Raw genomic sequence first — 20,549 nt, 5'->3', positions numbered from 1 at the left:
GCATAATTAACAGAAGTAGAGGTAGTATTTCCAGAAATTATTGCATTAAAAATAAGCATTTCCAAAAAATTCCAAATGATGCTTTAAATTTTTTTCTTTTGTGGGTTTGAATAAAGTTAAGAATTTAAATCTTAGAAAATTGGCTAGAGAACTTAGAATTATTTTGATAATTTCTTTCATGAAGACTAGAAAATTCTATTTACTATTTTCAAAGACAGAAAAATATGATGGGGAAACCAAGTGAAAAATGAAAATGGGAAAATGGAGACATAACCAGTAACGCATCTTGCACGGGACATAAATTTAAACTCAGTTTTATCTAAACTGATGTCTTAACTGCACTTTTACTCCTAGTTCTGTATTATATATTTTGTCCTCTGGTTGGAGGAATATTGTGAAATGCACTTGAGATGTCAACCCCTTTGTGAATTGCTGTACATCATTCTCAGCTTAAACATCCTTGTCTTAATACATTTTAGGTTCAATTATAGATTTTTTTTCTCTCTTGCACTCCATCATTTTTTTGCAAAAATATAACTGCTTTTGTTTCCTAGAATAAATGTACTTACCTAGTGTAAATTCCAGTTTAGAATGCTCATCTATGTTTCTTTCACAACCAAGTTCACTTCCATTTCTAGTAGATATTATTTTTTATTTAGTTTTGTATAATTTGATATAACAGATACTCCTATGGTATGGCTAGAAATTGCTAACTTGTTCTACTGCTTCCTTTGTCATTGATTCTGACAGCTTTGTCAAAAGCTGTTTTGTCCTTTGACTGTAGTACATCTCTTTTGCCTCTTCACCCTCATTAAACTGCACTGCTTACAGATGTCAGCCACTTGAGAGATCATACTTCACACTATTACAAGAATTCTTTCGAAATGCCCAGGACTGTTAATTGTCATTGCTGTCACCATCATCACACTGAATTAAAGATAAAACTTTCTGGAAATGTTAAGAAAAAAAAAAAACATGTTCAGAAAACTGAATAATGCTATTTCAAGCCAGGCATATCATTAATAGAGCCACATGTGTAAAGAAATGTCAAATGTTTCTGGAGACTAGAAAAACATGTCATATCTCATATAAAAGGTTTAATGTTTACTTAGTGTTCAACATTTTCTTAAATTATTATTTTTTCTTTTCACACACGAGGTGCAAAGGTGAAAGGTAAGGGAATGAATAGACAGCTCTACTTTTTATTCTGCTTTTATTTTTTTATTTATTTTTATTACTAATTTCTTTCTAGCTGCTCTATGCTGCAGCCGATAAGTACTCAGGTGGTATGAAAAAACTTTTCTTCATCTTGTTACAGTGATGTGCAATATCAAAACTTTTCCATGAACTGAGGGTTTTTCGTGAACGTAAGCAGTATGTTGATTCCCTCTTGTGGAACTGTGTGGGATGGGGTAAAGGGCTTTTTTCACTGCAGTACTCACAAGCTACTAAAAATTAGAATAGATTTTTTTACTGGAAATAGGCTGAATTGGGAATTGAAACTAACTATAAAAGATGTGTAACCTGCTTTAGGTGGTCCTGCCTTGGCCACCTAGTCCACCTTGCAGTTGGACTAGATGATCTCCAGAGGTCCCTTCCAACCCTAATGATTCTGTGATTCTGAGAGTCAAATCTGGATCCCTAGTTTTCTTGTGCAGTGGTTTGGTTTTGGTTTTTTGTTTGTTTGTTTGTTTTGGGTTTTTTTGTTTGTTTTTTTCTTCTTTTTAACCTTAGGCTAGTTTCTCCTGTACATGGCATTTTAGTAACCGCTACTTCAATATTAATTATGAATATAGTTTTAAACGTTTTTTTCTTTTCTGTACTAAGGAATGGTTTCAAAATGTTTTTTTTTTTTTTCTAAAAAAAGTTTGTCTTTAGTCTAGACACTTTCATATACCAATAATGAGATTTGCATTTCAAATCCATACACATACATGCCCACATACATCTAGTTAAAAACTTAGTTCTGTCTTTCTTTGCTTTGGAAAGGAGCATTTTTATTAGGTCATAGTGTTACTGTTCTGTAAGTCCTCCTGAAGTACACAACTGGTTATATCAACAGCATTCTGTGGAAGCTCAGGTCAAAGAGTAAAAGAAAAGTCCACTCAGTCTGGTGACACATACTCATACCATTTGTATGACCAATCTTGATACTAGCTCTTCCAACAAAGTAGCCTATTTGTTGAGCCGACATTGACCAAAAATGGGTAAAACTGCTGGAGGTAAAGGTTAAAGGTCTTGAGTCAGGTCCATACTTCCATGTACAAAGTAAGGATCACCTGAAGTTTGGGTGCTGGCCTTTCTCTCCTGATGTGCCCTAGGGCACTAATTACTATACCTGAGCATGCAGGTGAATCTGCATGTTTGTCAGCTCTCTAACATTGAACTTTTCAAAGCTCAGGTCAAATTTTGGAACCAAAGGCATTCAAATATGTCCTTCCTTCCCATATACACCTCATCTTTGAATTATTTTATTTTGAATAAAGGAGACTGTAAAGTTTTTAAAATGAAAATAAATATTGTCCTGGGTTCAGCTTTAACAGTTATTTTTTCATCTTCTTGGTAGTCTGGTGCAGTGCTGTGTTTTGGCTTTAGTCTGAGAACAATGCTGATAACACACCAACATTTTAGTTATTGCTAAGTAGTGCTTACCCTGATCAAGGACTTTTCAGTCTCTCATGCTCCTCCAGTGAGAAGGGGCAGAAGAAGCTGGGAGGAAGCAGAGACAGGACACCTGACCCAAACTATCCAAAGGGATATTCAATACCACAGCATGTCATGTCCAGTATATAAACTGGGTGGTGCCACCCGGAAGGGCAGATCACTGCTCGAGCTGGGCTGGGTATCAATTGGTGGGTGGTGCACAATTGTATTGAGCATCACTTGTGTTTATTGGGGTTTTTTCCCCTTTCCTTTTTAGTTTTATATTCTCTCTCCTGGTTATTTCACTTATTATCATTGTTATTATTATTAGTAGTAGTGGTAATAGTAATAATAGTAGTTTTACATTATACTTTCGTTTACATTCTTTTGATTCTCCTTCCCATCGCACTGGGAGCAGGGACGGGAGAAGTGGGGAAGTGAGTGAGCGGGCAACTGCATGGTTCTGAGTTACTGGCTGGGCTTAAACCACAACAAGTATCTAAAATATTTCTGTTGTATGCTTCTAAATATTGAGCCTTAGTGCTCATGCAAAACTGTCTGATTGTTTTGATAAATGTTGAGCTGTGTGTGACACAGAATAGCACGTACCTCAATACGTGAGCATGACAGCAAAATGAATGTTGTGAGACTGCATGATAGCCACAATTATGGAGAGTTTTAGAGTGAAGCATAGTTCTTTAGCCTTAGAAATCTTGTCTCAGCAGACAATTAAGTCAGTAAATGGATTGCTGGCATCAGCAGTATTATTCTATGTTGAAGTTATTTATCTGGAGCAGATTTAGTCTCAGCCCTGTCCAGGCAATAAGCACTATAAGAAGATGCTGATGTGGGAAAAGAAATGCCAGGAGGGAAGTAGCTACCTAAACTGAAACATTTTCTGTGATTGCTAGCATGGCTACCATCCAAGTTTTGAAAAATATTTTCAGTTGAGCATAACTTTTATTTGTCCTTTCATACTTGGTGATCCAGAACTGGCTTTTCAGTGTGACTAAAATTTTTTAATGATATGCTCAGAAAAAATATATTTCCTCAAAACAACACCCCCAAAAAACCCAACAAACAAAATAAACACTAACTTGATGGTCAAATTGTTTTTCTAACAACGTAAACTGCTGGTTTTGAAGCACTGTACTTTTTTAAGTGTGTGTATAGCTGAAAAGCCACACGTGGGAAAAGTGGAGCTTGGAATGAATTCATCAAGTTATTATAGAACATGTCAACATAGTCTAAAGGTGTTCTGATTTATAAACAGGAGTTCTGTGACTCTGATGAAGAGTTGAGGGCAGTAGGTCACTACTGTATGCTTTGATAAGGAGATAAGTGCATTGCTACAGGTAGCTCGACATTATAGAACCTCTATACATCTACATGGCTTTCCCCAGAAGGTAATTTTGTCATCCAAATAGACCTTCAGAGTTCATTCTGGCAAATACTATTATTATCATGGGTGACTAGTGTATCTTGGCTTGCCCTAAGGAATCCAATTTGTAAATTTCCAGCTGAAGTTATTCTAAATAGAGCAGCTGTATTTCTTGACAGAGCGCTTGTTAAATAGAAAGCTACTACTGAAGTCAGTCACCAGATACTTTTCTTCTTTTTATTGATACATTGCTGTAATTTTCTTGGTAGGAATCATGATTAACAATAGAAAAATAATTTAAGTCAACATAATAATAGATATCTTTAAACTTTTTTTTTGTGTCACCTCTACTAATAGTAGTATATTTTTTAATATTGTAGTTTGCAAGTGGCATAAAGCTCTAATGTAATATCTGTAATATATATTCATGTAAATGCATACACAGGGTTAGGATTGCTCTCCAATGCTTAAACTACAAGACTGGAAAATTTTGCTAAATTGTTGGACTCTAAAGCTTATCATAAGGAGCTGTACTAATTTTGTTTACAGTAAGAAAAAAATTTTTCTCGATTATGTATCTTGAAGCTCTTCCTTCATTAAAGACACTTCACACCATTGGTATTATATTTAAATGGGTTTAAATATAACTGAAAACAATTTTAAGGATGCTTTACAGTGCCAGAATTGGATGAAATATCTTAATGTAGTAAAATCTTAAATGTGAATAAATGAGAAAGGTCCATCAAGGTGTTTTCTTTCTTCATCTTTATTTTTCCTAATGGTGTTTCTGTATTATGCTGTTATAGCAAAAGAACACAGAACATCCCACTATTCACTTAGCTCTGCTAGCAAGTGAAATTTCTTCCTTTTTTTTTTTTATTTTTATCTTTTTCTCTCTCTTTCCTCCCCACTCCCCTACTCATTTTAATCCTTTCACTAGAGATTTTTTTTAAGCAGAGAATAAGCGTGAGAATGACAAAACTAATCTTTAGATTTTGTGGCTAATCTTTCGGGTTCTTCAATATCTGTGAATCATTTTATAGCAATTAGCTGCTCTGGTTGATGTGAAGTATTTTATCAATGCCCAATAAACTGGTATTCACCTGCATTTTACCCACGCCCCCTTCAACGCCTGATACACAATGACAATTTTCTGAAACAATTAGAAAAACTAGGCAGGAGACTGTCAGGCAGGGAGGAGTGAGAGGAAAAAACTTGCTGCAAATAGAGAAACTATTCTGGTAGCTCTATAAAGCAGTATATTATTATTTTGAAGTTCTTGAGATTCTGAAGATAGGAGTAGCCCTTAAAAAAGCATTAATGTTCTTTTGTACAGAAAAAGGTTCATGTGTTCAGCCTGTTGCAAAGAGCATTTGCTTGCATTCTTCCTGTGCAGCACAAAGGCAGCATTAATGGAAATGATAAATAGATTGATGAGCAGGCCAGGTGGCATAGCAATGGCTTGCAAGACTGCTGAGCTGGAGACACAGGTTTTAAAACAAACTTGGGGCTCTTGCTTCCTGGACTGGTCGAAGTTGAACATGTCGAGGAGGTAATGTGATTGATCTCTTCGGAGGAGGATGCCAGCTGGAGAGCTCACAAACTGCTCCTTCAGGATTCTCCTTAAAGATGAATTGATGGCAGCTTCTGAAAAGAGTTACTCACACCACATTCTTCCTAGCCATTCAGAGGTAAGACTCTATCTCAGTGGCGGCTAAAAGAAGGAATTCAGAGTTTAAAGGGACAGGAAAAAAAAAGGTGTCCCTGTTGAAAGAAAGTGCAGGAAGTACATTCCCAAAATGCAGCTATTATTTCTATACTGTAGCAAAATAGATTTTTTTTTTTTTTTTTTTTTTGGAGCTTGTCCACGCAAATGATTGAGGTTTTTTTCTTTCCTTTTTTTTTTTTTCCTTTCAATTTTTTTTTCGTTATGCTGGTATTCTGTAATACTAGTAAAATAAGTCAGAATTTCATCTGTGGGCTGTACTGAATTTTATATTGTAAATCAGTTGTTTTTAAATATTATATGCTGAAATCTGTGCTTTTGCATTGGTAAGTAGTTCTTCAAAATCATGATGAAGGAGGGTCCTGTTTTGTTCTTAGCTTGGTTGTCCTTGTAGTTTACATATTATGTTCTTCCTTTCAGTGGAGGCTCTGGTACCTCTTTTTTCTGATTGACTACACATAAGCTACATAAGTGCCCTTTTCAAACTGTCCCTTGCTGAACCAAAGGCTATTTCTTATTTCATGACAGCTTGTTACTTTGATCCTGAATGATCAGCTTGTCCATTTCCTCAAATGTCAGACAACAGCAATGAAACTTACTTTGGGATTAACAGTAGCTTAGAAATTCAGATTTAATGTATAAATACCCCATGCCTGTTTGACCTAAAACTAACTTGCTTCTTAACCGTATGCACAGAGGGCAGAAGGGTAGAAATGGAGTCCCACAGGCTAACTGGATACAGTAGAAAGAAGCAGTTTTCCTTGAGTCTCTGGAATCTCATTCACCCAAATGAACTGTAACAGTATTAGGAAGAAGTGAAAATACAGACAGATCAAATTTTGGCAGCATCTGAAAATAAAAGCAAACAATGAAATTGTCTGACTTCATCTGATGTGTTTAGGACTACATGTTAAAGAGACTAAGTAAAACAGAGCTCATTTTTGATTGCTGAAATGTTCTAGTTTTACTGCGAAAAGTCTTAAATGTATGATGTGTTACAGCTGTGAAAAACTGAACTCCAAACACATTGTTACTATAAGGGGAGTGGCCGAATTTATTTGTATTGTATGTGGATTACCTGCTTAGTTCTCAACTGTGCAATGTTTTGCTACCCTGCGCATTTTTTTTGGCCATTGCGGCTACTCTTCTGCAGAAACCAGGATGTTAAGTGTACATGGTAGTATGGTGGGGAAGAGAAGATCCATGACAGGAATTGGGAAGTAGCTATCCAGGGCTAGACCCAAATGCTGCAATTTACACTTAGGAGCTTGTTCTTTTAGGTTATATCTTTTCAGTGTTTAATTTTTTCTTTGGTTATAATTAATGACCTTATTTATATTTAACCAATGTTTGACCTGGAAAAGAAGGTGGGAGGGACAGGGGGGCATTAAACAGCTCGGAATAGTTAGAAAACCCTGCAGACAAAACAGCCAAGAGTCAGGGGGTTTTATTCATTTGCTTTTAAACACAAACTTTGGATCACTCAATTTGTTAGTGAGAAGAAGGACATAACTACATTTTTCCTCCATTGGGAGAAAGGAAACTTTGTATTTTCACTACAGTTTATATGCAGTCTGTCAATGTTTTGCTGGGAGGTTACTGGGGGAGTAGCGGGCTCCGGCTTTTTGTGTAACTGCTTCTGCTGCTTTGTGTGTAATGGCTTTCCCTGGTGGTCTGGGCTGCAGCCCCTCAGAGGGTCCCTGCTCTAGTCTGAGGCACCCATGACCACAGCTGGCCTCTTTCTCCACTGGGGTCTGCTGTGGCAAGGAGCTCCCTCCCTCGAAGAGGGCGTCTACAGCCCAGAGTGGTGACTGGTGTCTTTCTTCACTACTTTTGAGCAGGGCTGCCTCCCTTTGGTACCCAGGGGATTTTTCCCCTGCTGTTTAGGTTGCCTCAGTGCCAGCTTGAACTAGCAATGACAAGCGCAGGGCAGGTCATGATGCACTCTTTTATACTTTGTGCCTCACACAGGCAATAGTCTCAACATATTTCAAATCTTGTACCTTCATCCAGGCATGACAGAGAGGGAAAGGCAAAAAGAATATTGCTTTTTTTTTTGTTTGTGACTGTGGTTTCTTTTTCATATGTTTGTTTCTCCCAGATTATGTCTTTTTCTCAGGAAATTAATTTAGTGGGTTTTATTTTCTAGGAAAACTAGGCTGCTCTTTGCACACTGTATGTAATACAAATACGGCATCACAAATGCTAGATACAATGTGGAGATACCTTTCAGCCTTTGATTTATATTTGAAAAAGCCTGTGATCTGGGCCTGGAAAGCTTTTACTCAGTCTCAGTTCCCACTAATGCCTGAATGTGGAAATGTTGTTTCTCAACATGTTAACCATCAGTGCTCTCACATAAAAATTAAAAGTACCAGAGAGAGGCACGCTCAGCACTGCCTGATTGTTTTGTTTTTTGTCTTTTTTTTTGTTCTGCATGGAGCTGTGGGGTGCCTGTGCTAGTGGTACTTGCTATCCATGACACAGCTTCACGGTAGCTGCCCACACCATGCGCTCCGTAGAGTGCATGTCCAGGGGGCTCTGCGCGGGAAGCAGCTGCCCTTACAAGTGAGGAGGGGGGTTTGTTTACTGAAATTCCCGTGAGAGCCCAGCAACCTGGAAACTGTTGAATTTGTGCCAGCAAGGATTGATTTTTTTAAGTATGGATGAGGATGAACAAATATTCCTTGTAGCAGATGACCTGGTGGACTACTGAAGTGAGTCATTTAGTAGACTGGAACATGTTTTGTGCCCTGTGCAATTCATCTGAACTTAATAAATGCTGGCGGCTGGATGCACAAGGAAAAATATATGTTAAAATCTTAAAAATGGAAGTACATGTTAACTGTAAATATTACTAGAATTAAAATGATATGAGCAACAATACTACAGAGTTAGAGCTTAAAGTTGCTTTTTCTTTATTTCACATTGATGAGGACAGGAGAAAAAACTTAGCTTTGAAACACCTGGAATTTGTTTATGTCTCAGATTTGCTTTATCTTAAAATGTTTTGAGACAGCTCACTGATTACTATTTCTGTGTTTTGACAGTTATTGAAGGCATAAATACTTATTCATTTGTTTGCATGCACATCTGTACTGCCCCAGCACTGAGCTTCAGTCAGTGCACTAGAGAGGTGAGCATGCACAGGTTTTCTTCCCCCATTCTCACACTCAGGCTCCTCTGGTAGCATCTACAGCTTTTGTACATCCTTCACAGTATGGGGTGGTACTTTGTTTATTGCTCATCGCTTCTCTCTCAGATACATAGGTAACCTAGCAAGCGCACGCTATGCTTATCATATATACTCCTTGACAGTTTTTAATTACTCAGGTGTTATTTCCTGCAACTGTAAATCTTCTATTTCATATTTTGGTGGGATTTTTTCTTTCTCTGAGGTAGCCCAACTATGAAAAGATTTATAAAGAGGAGGAATTTCTTCTTTTAATTCTTGAAGAGCTCACCTAGGCTCTTGAGGATCTCACCTTCTTGGGTAATTCTCTGAAACAGAACAGAGATTGGAAGAAAGCTTTTGAATTGTCTCGCTCCCCGCATTTTTTGTCAGCCATACAGTAAATGTTTTATTCAGAAGAGTATTGTAAGACATTTACTTCAGAAGCTCCTATAGGCCACAAAACACTTCTTGCAGTGGTGCAAGACATGAGGCTAATAAAGGGACTTGTCAATTTTTAATATCCTACATTTTTTTACTAAAATTTTGGAACTTACAAACTTCCTAAAGAGAAAATCAACCTCCCTTTTTCCTTTCTTTCTATCCCATCTTAATGTGCCTTGACAATCTCAACTGTCCATCTGGTCGCCAAAGGTGCAACAAAGGTGTTTGATGTAACACCTGAAAATGAGTAATCGATACAAATTAGGCACTTTGGTCTTTTAAGTAAAGAGCATTTTGAAAGAACAATTTGCAGTCAAGAAAGAACAACCAGATTTCCTTTTAACCCTTGATATATAAAAAATAGTACAGTACTTGTACGGAAGTTTTGAAATTCAAGAATCTCTTTAACGTCGAATACAATCAAATTAATTTCACATTTATTTCCACAGACATATTAAGTTTTGTTCTGAAGTGATTCTGATTCCAAAACTTGCACAATAGAGTAAAGCTGCTTTTGTCTGTTGCTGTTCTTGAAAAGAGGTTCAGTAGAGAAACATTGAGAACAGGAACTAAAGCCCAGGTGTTTCCTCTCTTAGATGACTATCATAACCATCATGCTAACAAGTATCTATTTGTATCCTACTAGTAACTCCAGCTGCAGATTCGAATAACAGTGTACTGAAGAATAGTCTATAATACTTCATTAATTTCTTATCTCCCAAATGAAATAAAATTTGATTCATCTGGAAAAACGAAAAAGCAAATATATTTGAGATCACAAAAATCCTGAGGGAAAAGTCATCATGCTATTATAAAAAAAACAACTGTGTGGGTGAGACATAGTTCTGATTTTTCTCATTTTGAGTAGATGCTTATTTTGTAATCATTGCCTCCGAGACTCAAACAGCAGTGCAGTTTTGAATCTCATAATCTTCAATCTCTTTTAGCATATTTTCACTAGTGATGTTTATCTTTAACTAGGTTTCAATTTTTCTGTACATCTCATGGGTGTGATTTTTTTGTGCAAATTGTGGACTTTTGCAATTTACTTGATGCTCTCCCATTGAAAGATCAATACTTGTTTTGCAAAACTGATTATAATCTCTTTCCTACCACATAAAACTGTGTTTAAGAATTTCATGTTGCTTTAATCTCCTGTACTCATAGTACAATTTTCTTTTTTCTGGCAGAGACGGACTACTTGTCCCAAATTGCTACTCTTGTGATCTGTAGTTCTCAACTGGAAGTGCATGGATATCAGAGCAAGTGAACAAGTAGCAGCTCTTTGTCTTTGAGAAGGACTCTGCTTTGAAATGTGGTCCTAAATTTTTTGGCTGCAAGCGCATACATTCCAGTTGCTTCATTTTTCTTAGTCTTAAGGAAAATGGGAAAGACAGGGACAATCCTTAGTGTTTTCCTTGATGTGTTATTGTCAGTTAGTTTTGGTAAAGTGGTTTTAACGGTTATGGGGTATGTTATGTTTTTCAAAGCTTTAGTTTCATATATTTATCCCAGATTATCTGTAAATGGTAATAAAATTCAGTAGATCTATAAGTTAGAAAAGACACCTCTACTATATAGCTTTTAAGTATATTTACGCAAGATTTCTTAGAAATCAAGTATGAAATCTATTTAAGTTTCTATTAGATACTCATGTTACGTAAATGTCATTATGGGATTTGAGGTAAATGTGGCAATTTTGTAAAAATCTGAATTAGCATTGAAAAGTACTCTTTTCACAACCATGTAGACCTACATCTGCCATTTATTCACACATCACATGTAACCTGGCTAGCATTTCTCTATGTCTTAGCAAGCACGTACCAGCTCTAAGGACCAGGTCTAGTCATGAAAAAGTACTTCAGTCTCCATATCTGTTCTGCTCTCAGCATGTCTACTAAAGATTGCCAGTAAATATAGTGATGTTTCTGTGATTCTTTAATGATGGTTTTTATTTCATTTTCAAGGACAAGCAAAATAAAATGAAGCAAAGAAAGCAGGACAAGTCTAAAATTATTTACAAGTTATTGCTCTGTACAAAAGCTTTCAATTGTCTACTTTTAGCAAGCAATGACAAATAATCTGGAACCCGTGGAATTATTTTTTATCCCTCTTGAGTTAAAACATTTTACTCTGACTTTAAGTTTTGATATATTGTTGTGTTATGTAAAAAAGGCAGTTGACATTATTCACATTATAATTTTGTATGGAAAATGTCAGCCCACACTGGATTACTGGATTTAGTTCTTTACAATGCATTAGCTGTTAATAAGATCCTGTTGAAACGTTTTTAGAAAATGAAAATTTGAGATAATTTAGCTATTGGTAGCAATTGTCTCAGTTTGAACTATACACACATTGTTGAGAATGTGTGTGATTGGGGTATTACTGAGAAATTGTGATGAAATAGGAGATACTGTATCTGTGACATAAACCTGTGAGTGAAGAAGAAAACTCGTAAATTGACTAAATAGCAAGGTTGTCTTTCCCCACTCCAGTTTTGGGCCTAAGAGGTCTACTGAAATCCTCTGCCAGATCTCCACACCTGCAGGCTTATTTTAGGAAGGTTTTATATAGTAAGGTGTAATTCCTGTTCTAATTTCGGCTAATTTCAGCAGAAACTGTTGAAGAAACGTGGATCCTTTGCAGGGTCAAAAAGGGGGAATGGTAAAACAGAAGAGACTGATTTTATATTTCAGTTATATTCTCTACTGGTATGGTTCTGCTGGAAATGATTAGAGCTAATTTTTTTTACGATCTAAAAGCTTCGTAGCAAAAAATCATAGCAATATTAAAATATGTCAGTGTTATGTTATTTAAAGTACAATATATGTTGAAAAAAGGCTGTATTAAATCCTCTGTCAGAGGTTATCACAATTTCTTACTTATGCTGTGGTATTGTTCCAAATTACATTACAACAACATCATTCCATAAAAACAAGACAGCTTTGACTGAATGTCTGAAGAATATTTACAGATAAAATAAAATACCAATTTTTTTTTAATGCTAGATAGTGCTGCCTGAGATAAAAACTAAATAAAAATTAGTCACCTGTTAATATTTTTGTGAAGTGAACTATTTCAGATTTTAGAAGTACTACATTTATGCCTGGAATCTAAAGTGAAGTCTTAAGCAGAGTTTCTTTTTTTATGCAATTGGGTGTATTATATATGTGCACTGCAAACATAATGATAAGTAACCCTTTTTACTGCCACTAAATGGAGCATGTTCCAGTGCAAGAAGTAAGTTAGCAGAATAATTGTTTTTCTAACACAGAATTAAATTGTTAACTTATAGGAGACCTGTTTTTACCTTGTCGTTTTAGTACAGTTAATAAACCTAATATTTAACATTGGTCACAGACCAGGCAGTGACTTGTAAAACACACCACACACTATCATACTGATGCAAGCAATCAGATTTTTTGGAGAAATGTTGCTGCATCTAATTTCAAAGTAAAAGTAAAGTAATTCAAAATGAAAATGTAGGGTATTGAAAATGAATGAACTGGCATGAGTCATTTATTCAGCCTCTTTGCTGCTGCATATTTTTTATTACCTGTGTAATCAAGAAAAAAAAAATACTGTGAATTATGTGAGGGTGCTCTTCACTGCTAAGATGATTCACAGCTTCATATGTAAACCTGACGGATTAGTAAGGAGACTGGCTAGTCTGATTACGAATTATAGTCTGGGATATTACTTTAATTGAATTAGAATAATTATACATTTTTTGAATAAGAATGTCATGGTTTCATGATCATGCTAAAGCAAGATTTGTCTGTCTTAAGGTAATTCTAACTGAGGCTGCTTACTGCCTGTTAATATTGAGAAAGACTTGTGATAAGAAAGTATTCGGAGTGCAGATACTTAATTTTTCTTTTTTCTTTTTAATAAATCTGTTGTGTGTCAGTTGCAACATAATGAGAAGAGAGAAAAATTCAGGAAACTTCGAATGTTTATAGTAAGTTGTCCTGCTAGCAATTCAGGTTCTTGTACTGATAATCTTCTTTTCTTTTAACTATGTTTTCTTTAAGGCCTTATTCGATTACAAGAGCTCATCAAGGCTCCATCACGATACAACCTGAGACTAAAAATCCGTCAGTTACCTGCTGACACAAAAGATGCAAAGCCATTGCTAAAGGAGATGAAAAGAGGCAGGGAATTTCATGTAATCTTTGACTGCAGCCATGAAATGGCAGCAGGCATCTTGAAACAGGTAATCCTCATTTTGCTTCAGATGGCCTAATATTTTTCATTCCTAATAAATAAAAATAATGGCATTTAACAAGCAGGAAAATTGTATATCTGCTTACTGAGGCCTAACTGAAAATCAGTCAAGGATTTCAGAGATAATTTTACTGGTGACACTAATGGTAGCTGCTTTCATTATGTTTTTTTAAAGGAACAGTTTAATCAGTTTGTGTACAGGGGAAAAGGTACATCAGTCTTTCAACTATGAAAAATTGGTACTTTGGAGAAATTATGTTTTAACCAGGATTTTAAATGCTTGCTTAGATTATTATTTTTCTTTTTTCAAATTGAAGCCTCTATATTGTGACTTTTAATTAGGTGGTGATATTTGAACAGTATGTTACCAGCAGGCCACATTAATGAGTTCTACTGAGAGGACAGAACTAATAGATATCTTTTAGAAACATATTTTCCTTGCAGTACTAATAGGACTACAAAACACCTGAATGCATTTGGGTAGGTGGTCTGAAAGTATTTGCTTTGTTGTGTTTAAGAAAGATGAGTAGGTGAGATACAACAAAATCGCAAATTTAACTGGCTTTATAATGAAGAAGAGAATTCCAGTGATGTCTTCCAAGAGAAGGTGGCAATATAATAGTATGCAAAGGCAATACAGTGTATGCATAGAAGACAAGCCTTGCTGTGTCTTTAGTTTAATGAGCTAGCTCCCAAGACTGGGGATTTCTTATGTTCAGAGGCCATTTTCCGTATAGTTTTTTAATTGCACTATGTCTTTCTTCAAGGAGGATAGGAAGAACACCTAAACCAAGACAATATCCTACATTTATAATGCATAGCTTTTAGTGACTTCATGTTTTTATTATGTTTGCTACCATTGTTTAAATTGAAAAAAAATGTGCTTAAGGTTTGAAAATATGTTTCTCTTCAAAGTTACTTAGGAGTATTTTAAATATTATTGTGGGATTCTAAATGTACAAGTATAGGCATCTGTTAAAAAAATGTTGCAGTTTTTCTCAAAGTCCTGTCTAAAATATCGTAAAACCTAATCTGCAGCTGACATTTGGAATTCATTTTAGCTTTTAACTTTTCTTTGGACAGGTTACAGACTAGTAACTTAATAATTTTTCAGACAATGCCAAAAGTGAAAAGGCTCCCAAAGCTTCCACATCTCTAATGATTCTTTTGCGTAAAAATTCTGGTATTGTGAGAATTGTTTACCTGTTGCTTTCAGTATATTTAAGGGGGTGTATCTGGTAGCAACCTGGCAAAGCATTCTGTTGATAATTCCTGGAAAGGATAAAAGAAAAAAATTGTTTACTTGTGTAACATTTTTACAATGCTAAAATTGGGTAAAAATCATTGTAGATACTAAAATGATTGAATAAATCATACTAGTCTAAGGCAACTTTTGTGCAGAGCATGCAAATGTGATTTTCAGGTGAACATGTGCTTAGGAGTGATGACATATCCATAGTCCATTGCTTTAAAATTGTATCTACAAATATTTGTTCTTATGCTTAACTGTTCATTTAAAAATGCGCAGTTAATCCAAATCTATGTGGTACTGCATAGTTAGCAAGACAGGTGAAGATACTTGATAGATATCTGAGTTTCTAGAGTAATGCTATGAATATTTGCTCTTCCTTTTTACTAAAGTATTATGTATCTCGCTGTTCCAAACTTGACTCAAGAATATTTTCTTCCATGGTTGGAAAAATGTCTACACGTATAATACAAGCCTGGGTCCTTCTTTTAAATGCATAGTATTGTTCATCAAAATAGAAAAAATATTTCCTATTAGGTTATTCTTTTTAAGGGAAGGATTCAATAATGAAGGAAAATATTGTCGACTCAAATTTTGTGTGGCAACTTAATGCATCCATTAGTATGTAAATCTATAAGGCTCTTTCACATTTACTGTGCTAAACAGTCTAATAATATTCTTTCTATCAGAAGATCTGGTTCATAAATTGCTTTAATAGTCAGTAATCTGCTCTAACTGCTAGGAAATGACTTGCTTGACCTAATTTTAGTATAATTCCAACCCTATAGTCTTATCCCAGTAGTGTTCTTTTGCAGCTTTTCATTGGCCAGGTAAGTGTGATAAAAATGTATTATGTGACCTCAGAAACATTAATCTTTTGTTTATTTTTTCAAGGCTTTAGCTATGGGAATGATGACAGAATACTATCACTATATCTTTACCACACTGGTAAGTGGCTTGTAGAAACATAGTGATGACATCTAACAAAGACGTTAGTTTACTTAATTATATTACTTGACAAAATGAAAAAGGTCTCTCTGGAATGGGGTGTGAGTACAAGATGTTTTCTCTGTTTCTTATGTTCAGTGAAAACTCATCAGGATGGTTTAATTATTGTTCAACAGTGTGCCCTGGGAAACTGATAGTACTGAACAAGCAACTGACTCCGTAGCACTGCAGTTTTTAACTTTCAAGCAGGGTTAAGTATATAATTCACAATTGATTATTTATGTTATGAATTTTGTACTTTATCTCCTTTAGATAGTTGTGTGTGAAGATTTTAAACTTTTATATTCTGTATTTTTAATACATTTTACAAGGTAGCTCTTCGCTGTCATATAATTCCTGAGTAATTTGGTGTGAATATTAGCAGCATTTTATTTAACAATCCACATGAACTTTTTAGGCACAAATTATGCAGTTATTCTTTGGTGTCTGTTGTAAAAGTAACTAGGAAGGAATCGTTCTTGGAACCATCAGATTTAACATCTGCAATAAATGAACATTTAAAATGAGAATGTTCTTACAAAACATAACAAACATGTATGTGAAGTCCTTTTTTATTGTTCACCACAGCCTAACTAAGAAATAGTTTAAAAGTTGATAAAATAGTACTTTAGAAACTACAGTTATGCATGTTTCTGTTTTCTATTGTATTCAAATTTGCATGTTTAGATTGCAGTTCATTAAGGTTCTTAAATTACAAGTCATTTAAAGCACGAGACAGATGTGCCTTGGTAAAACCATGGTTGAAATGACCTATGTTTAAAGTCACATACATGTTTAAGTCCTTATAGAAATGTATCCTTTGTGATAGGATGGAAAGTTCATCTCAGAATCACAAAACAAAAGTTCATGGAAAGTATTAGCATGGAAATAGCTTGTTGAATAGAAATTTATTGCAAAATAATCTGTGACGTTCATTGGAACTGTAAAGGCAAAATATCCTGCACAAGTAGCTGTCTTACTGTAGAAGAGCAAGTTATCTATCACTTACAGATTTAGGATTGCATACAACAGAGTTTGTATATTGTAATATACATAAAATATATGTATATTGTAATATACATAAAATATATGTATATTTTCAGGCAGGTAGAGCTTGATCCCACGGCTGAGAAAGGAGACTGGAAGGGGTATGGGCCAAACAGGACTTAGCTCTTCTCTTGAACTGCTAGTCCATTGCAATAAAGCTTGTGAAGTAAGTTGTCCACCAGATGCCTAAAGTTAAAATACACACTTCCATCTGCCACAAAGAGCCTGGAGCTTATTTCACTTTAGGAGGTAGTTACCAATCTAAGTTACTTTAGGAGTTTTTCTGAATATGGTACAACCAAAGGACATGGCAAAGGCAAGGTACCAAAATCTAAAAAGTATTCAATATACATAGAGTATTATGCTTCTGAAAAGGTAAGAAATGCTCTCCACTTACAGGCAAAAAGTACTGCTATGAAATGGAAGCTGAAGGTATTTTTAGCAATATCAATATACTCCATGTTTTTCTTAAATATACAAGTGATACTCCATTGCCTTAATCAAAACATCACTTCAAAAACGCACAAGTAAAATTCAAACACCCAAGTATTCTAGAAGTAGTCTGAGAGTATTTTTAATGTCATAATGTCACTGTTCCTGAGAAAAACTAGATTACTTTCCAAAAGTTTGGCCTCAGGCAGATACTGGTGATATCAAATGAAAGAGCAGCTGTAGATTTAAAGATGCTGATGTAATTTTTCCACACAAACTAACTGAGCTCTGCAGAAAGAAAGCAATGTCAGATGAGGCTATTATGCTGCTATTCTGCTTAAGCAGCTACTTGAAATATTGTAGTCTATCTTTGTTTTGCACTAATGAGATGTGAACTCTCACTGAACAGATACAGATATCTGGCCTTCAGAAGCCAGGATAACCATATGTCAAACTTCTGTGGTTTTGCCACTTGGTATTTTGGGTATATGCCTTCATTTGTAATAATAAATATCAGGCCACAAACTAATGTCTCCTCAGATATCTGCAGAGAAGGACTTGGGGGTGGTGGTCGATGAATAAATGAACATGAGCTGGCAGTGTGCGCTCGCAGCCCAGAAAGCCAACTGGATCCTGGGCTGCATCAAAAGAAGCGTGACCAGCAAGTCGAAGGAGGTGATCCTGCCCCTCTTCTCTGCTCTCGTGAGACCTCACTTGGAGTATTGTGTGCAGTTCTGGTGTCCTCAACATAAAAAGGACATGGAACTGTTGGAACACATCCAGAGGAGGGCCACAAGGATGATAAGGGGACTGGAGCACCTCCCGTATGGAGACAGGCTGAGAAAGTTGGGGCTGTTCAGCCTGGAGAAGAGAAGGCTGCGTGGAGACCTCCTAGCAGCCTTTCAGTATCTGAAGGGGGCCTACAAGGATGCTGGGGAGGGACTCTTCATCAGGGACTGTAGTGACAGGACAAGGGGTAACGGGTTCAAACTTACACAGAGGAAGTTTAGATTGGATATAAGGAAGAAATTCTTTACTGAGAGGGTGGTGAGGCACTGGAATGGGTTGCCCAGGGAGGCTGTGAATGCTCCATCCTTGGTGGTGTTCAAGGCCAGGTTGGATGAGGCCTTGGGTGACATGGTTTAGTGTGGGGTGTCCCTGCCCATGACAGGGGGGTTGGAACTATATGATCTTAAGGTCCTTTCCAACCCTAACTATTCTATGATTCTATATCTAATATGTCTAACACTCAAAGCAGCTTGAAAATCTAAACATTTCTGCTGCTAGCTTTGAGCTCTCCTCAAAGAATTATGCCACAATATCTATACCAGATGAATAGGCTAGGGATAACACAAGCATTGCCAGTTGTTAGGATGGGTTTCTCTGCCATTTTGTATGTATATTTTTTTTCTCCTGCAGTATACACAAAGTTCAAACCCTCTCCCCTCCTCAGTGCCTTTGTTGGGAAAATCTAAATCCACTGTCCTACACAGATTTCAATGCTATCTTGCATATAAGCAGGTACAAAGAAAGGTTTGTATGCCAGACATCTATAGAAACAGACAGAATAGTATTGTGTTTTTAAAGTATCAATTTTCAATAGTATGTCAAAATGGATTCTAGATGATTTCAGGGAATTTTTTATATCTTCACTTTTCATTTTTCTCTTGGTGAAAATAGCTTCTTTGAGTGGTATGTTGTCCACTGGCATTTAATTTTTACACTAAAAGATATGTTTAAAAATCATGGGTTTCTGTCATTCTTATTTCATTATTAGAACATTAGCTTTTTTTTAGGAGAGACAAGTATTATATTGACTTGGAGCTATGAAAAGATAATTTAGTGTGCACAAATGGATGATAGATTCGCAATGTAGCTTTTGAACTAACATCAGACTTCAGTTGTTTGATTTATTAATTGCTTCTTATCTGACATGGTGAAAGTCCTGTCAAGTAGATTTTTCCAGTCACAGTGTCTGCAGCAATCTTCCATGTATTCTCATCTTCATTGTTTCAAGGTCTAATGCAGTAGCTCATTAATACACTGACTCATGTGTATTTATAATATATACATAATATTTGTGTGTATACTTATTATATTCCAGTGTAAACATTAATGTGTTTGAATGAAATAATTACATCTGAGGTTTTGACTTTTTTGCTGTAAAACCAGAGAACTTTTAGAGGAAAGATATAACATAGCTGCATATCTCAGGTATTATATATGGAAGATGGTATCACAATTGCTAGCTGTAATTAAAACTGGCTGATATTTTTGTGGGTTTATTGGTGTTAACAATGAATAATGAATTGTAGTCTGGCTTTCTGTAGTGCAGTATTTAATCATCTTCATCTCTAACCAATAAACAAAATGGATTCAGAAAAGTGTTGCACTTAACGATTCAGTTCCATGGAAATTTATAAAATGTTACAGTGCCAGTAAAATACAAATTAAAAGATTGAGATGAATGACTAAGTATGAATTATGTGGAAAATTCCTATGTTCAATTAAACTAAAATTATGTTACAAGACAGTAATGTCTTACATAGAACCTTGATTATGTCATTTAAAAAAAATATTTAAAAGGAAACAGAAAGTTTATTTATAATGTACATAGCTAGGGCCAGTGACTCATGACTGTTTTTTTTTTCATCAACTTCATAATTTTTTTATTTCCCCATGTTGAGAACATGATCTTAGACCTGGGTGAAGACCAGTACTGGTTCTACATTGTTTCTAAGAATTCTGTCAAACGATTAGGATAATCTCAACTTTACTTGCTTGATCTAAAATTTGATTAATTTTATATATATTAATTTATATCTACCTCTTTGTGTGTTGGGGGATTAAGTATATAGACACAAGTATGTATGTATTGAAATACATTAATTGGCAAAGTTTATTCTTGCAGAGATAAATTCCTAGTTAAAGATATATCCATGTTTGAAGTATGAGTGATAGCTGTGAAAAACTCTTTTGGTTAAATTTAAAGCCAAATACCTTCCCCCTCTTCCTTCCCCTCCCCAGTTTATCATATAAAGGTCAACATTTTCAAGTTTTATAGAAAGTGAAGGCACAAGGAAAGTCTTGTTCTGTTTATTTTCTGATTTGAAGTCTGTTATGGTAAGCCAAAGAAGTAGCAATTAACAATAGTATTTTTAGCAAATAATAATAATATTTAAGCAATTTAACTAGTAGTGGATACAGTTCCACAACTGGGTTTAGCATTTCCTGAAAA

The 20,549-nt window shown here is 35.4% G+C and overlaps 1 protein-coding gene across 1 annotated transcript in view; it reads left to right on the top strand.

Moving 5' to 3' along the window:
• The window catches only part of GRIK2 (glutamate ionotropic receptor kainate type subunit 2), a gene marked incomplete at its 5' end in the record, with an annotated part of 415,974 nt that overhangs the window by 144,586 nt on the left and 250,839 nt on the right, over positions 1-20,549 (top strand). The window contains 2 exons of the mRNA XM_080616090.1: positions 13,404-13,585; positions 15,740-15,793. Of these exons, the coding sequence (XP_080472216.1) occupies positions 13,404-13,585; positions 15,740-15,793 (236 nt within the window). The remainder of the gene's footprint in view (positions 1-13,403; positions 13,586-15,739; positions 15,794-20,549) is intronic.

The sequence above is a fragment of the Psittacula echo genome (genome assembly GCF_963264785.1).
Source record: "Psittacula echo genome assembly, chromosome: 4".
NCBI classification, from domain to species: Eukaryota; Metazoa; Chordata; class Aves; order Psittaciformes; family Psittacidae; genus Psittacula; species Psittacula echo.
The sequence above is the reverse complement of the archived record's forward strand: the minus strand, read 5'-3'. Positions and strand labels throughout refer to the sequence as shown.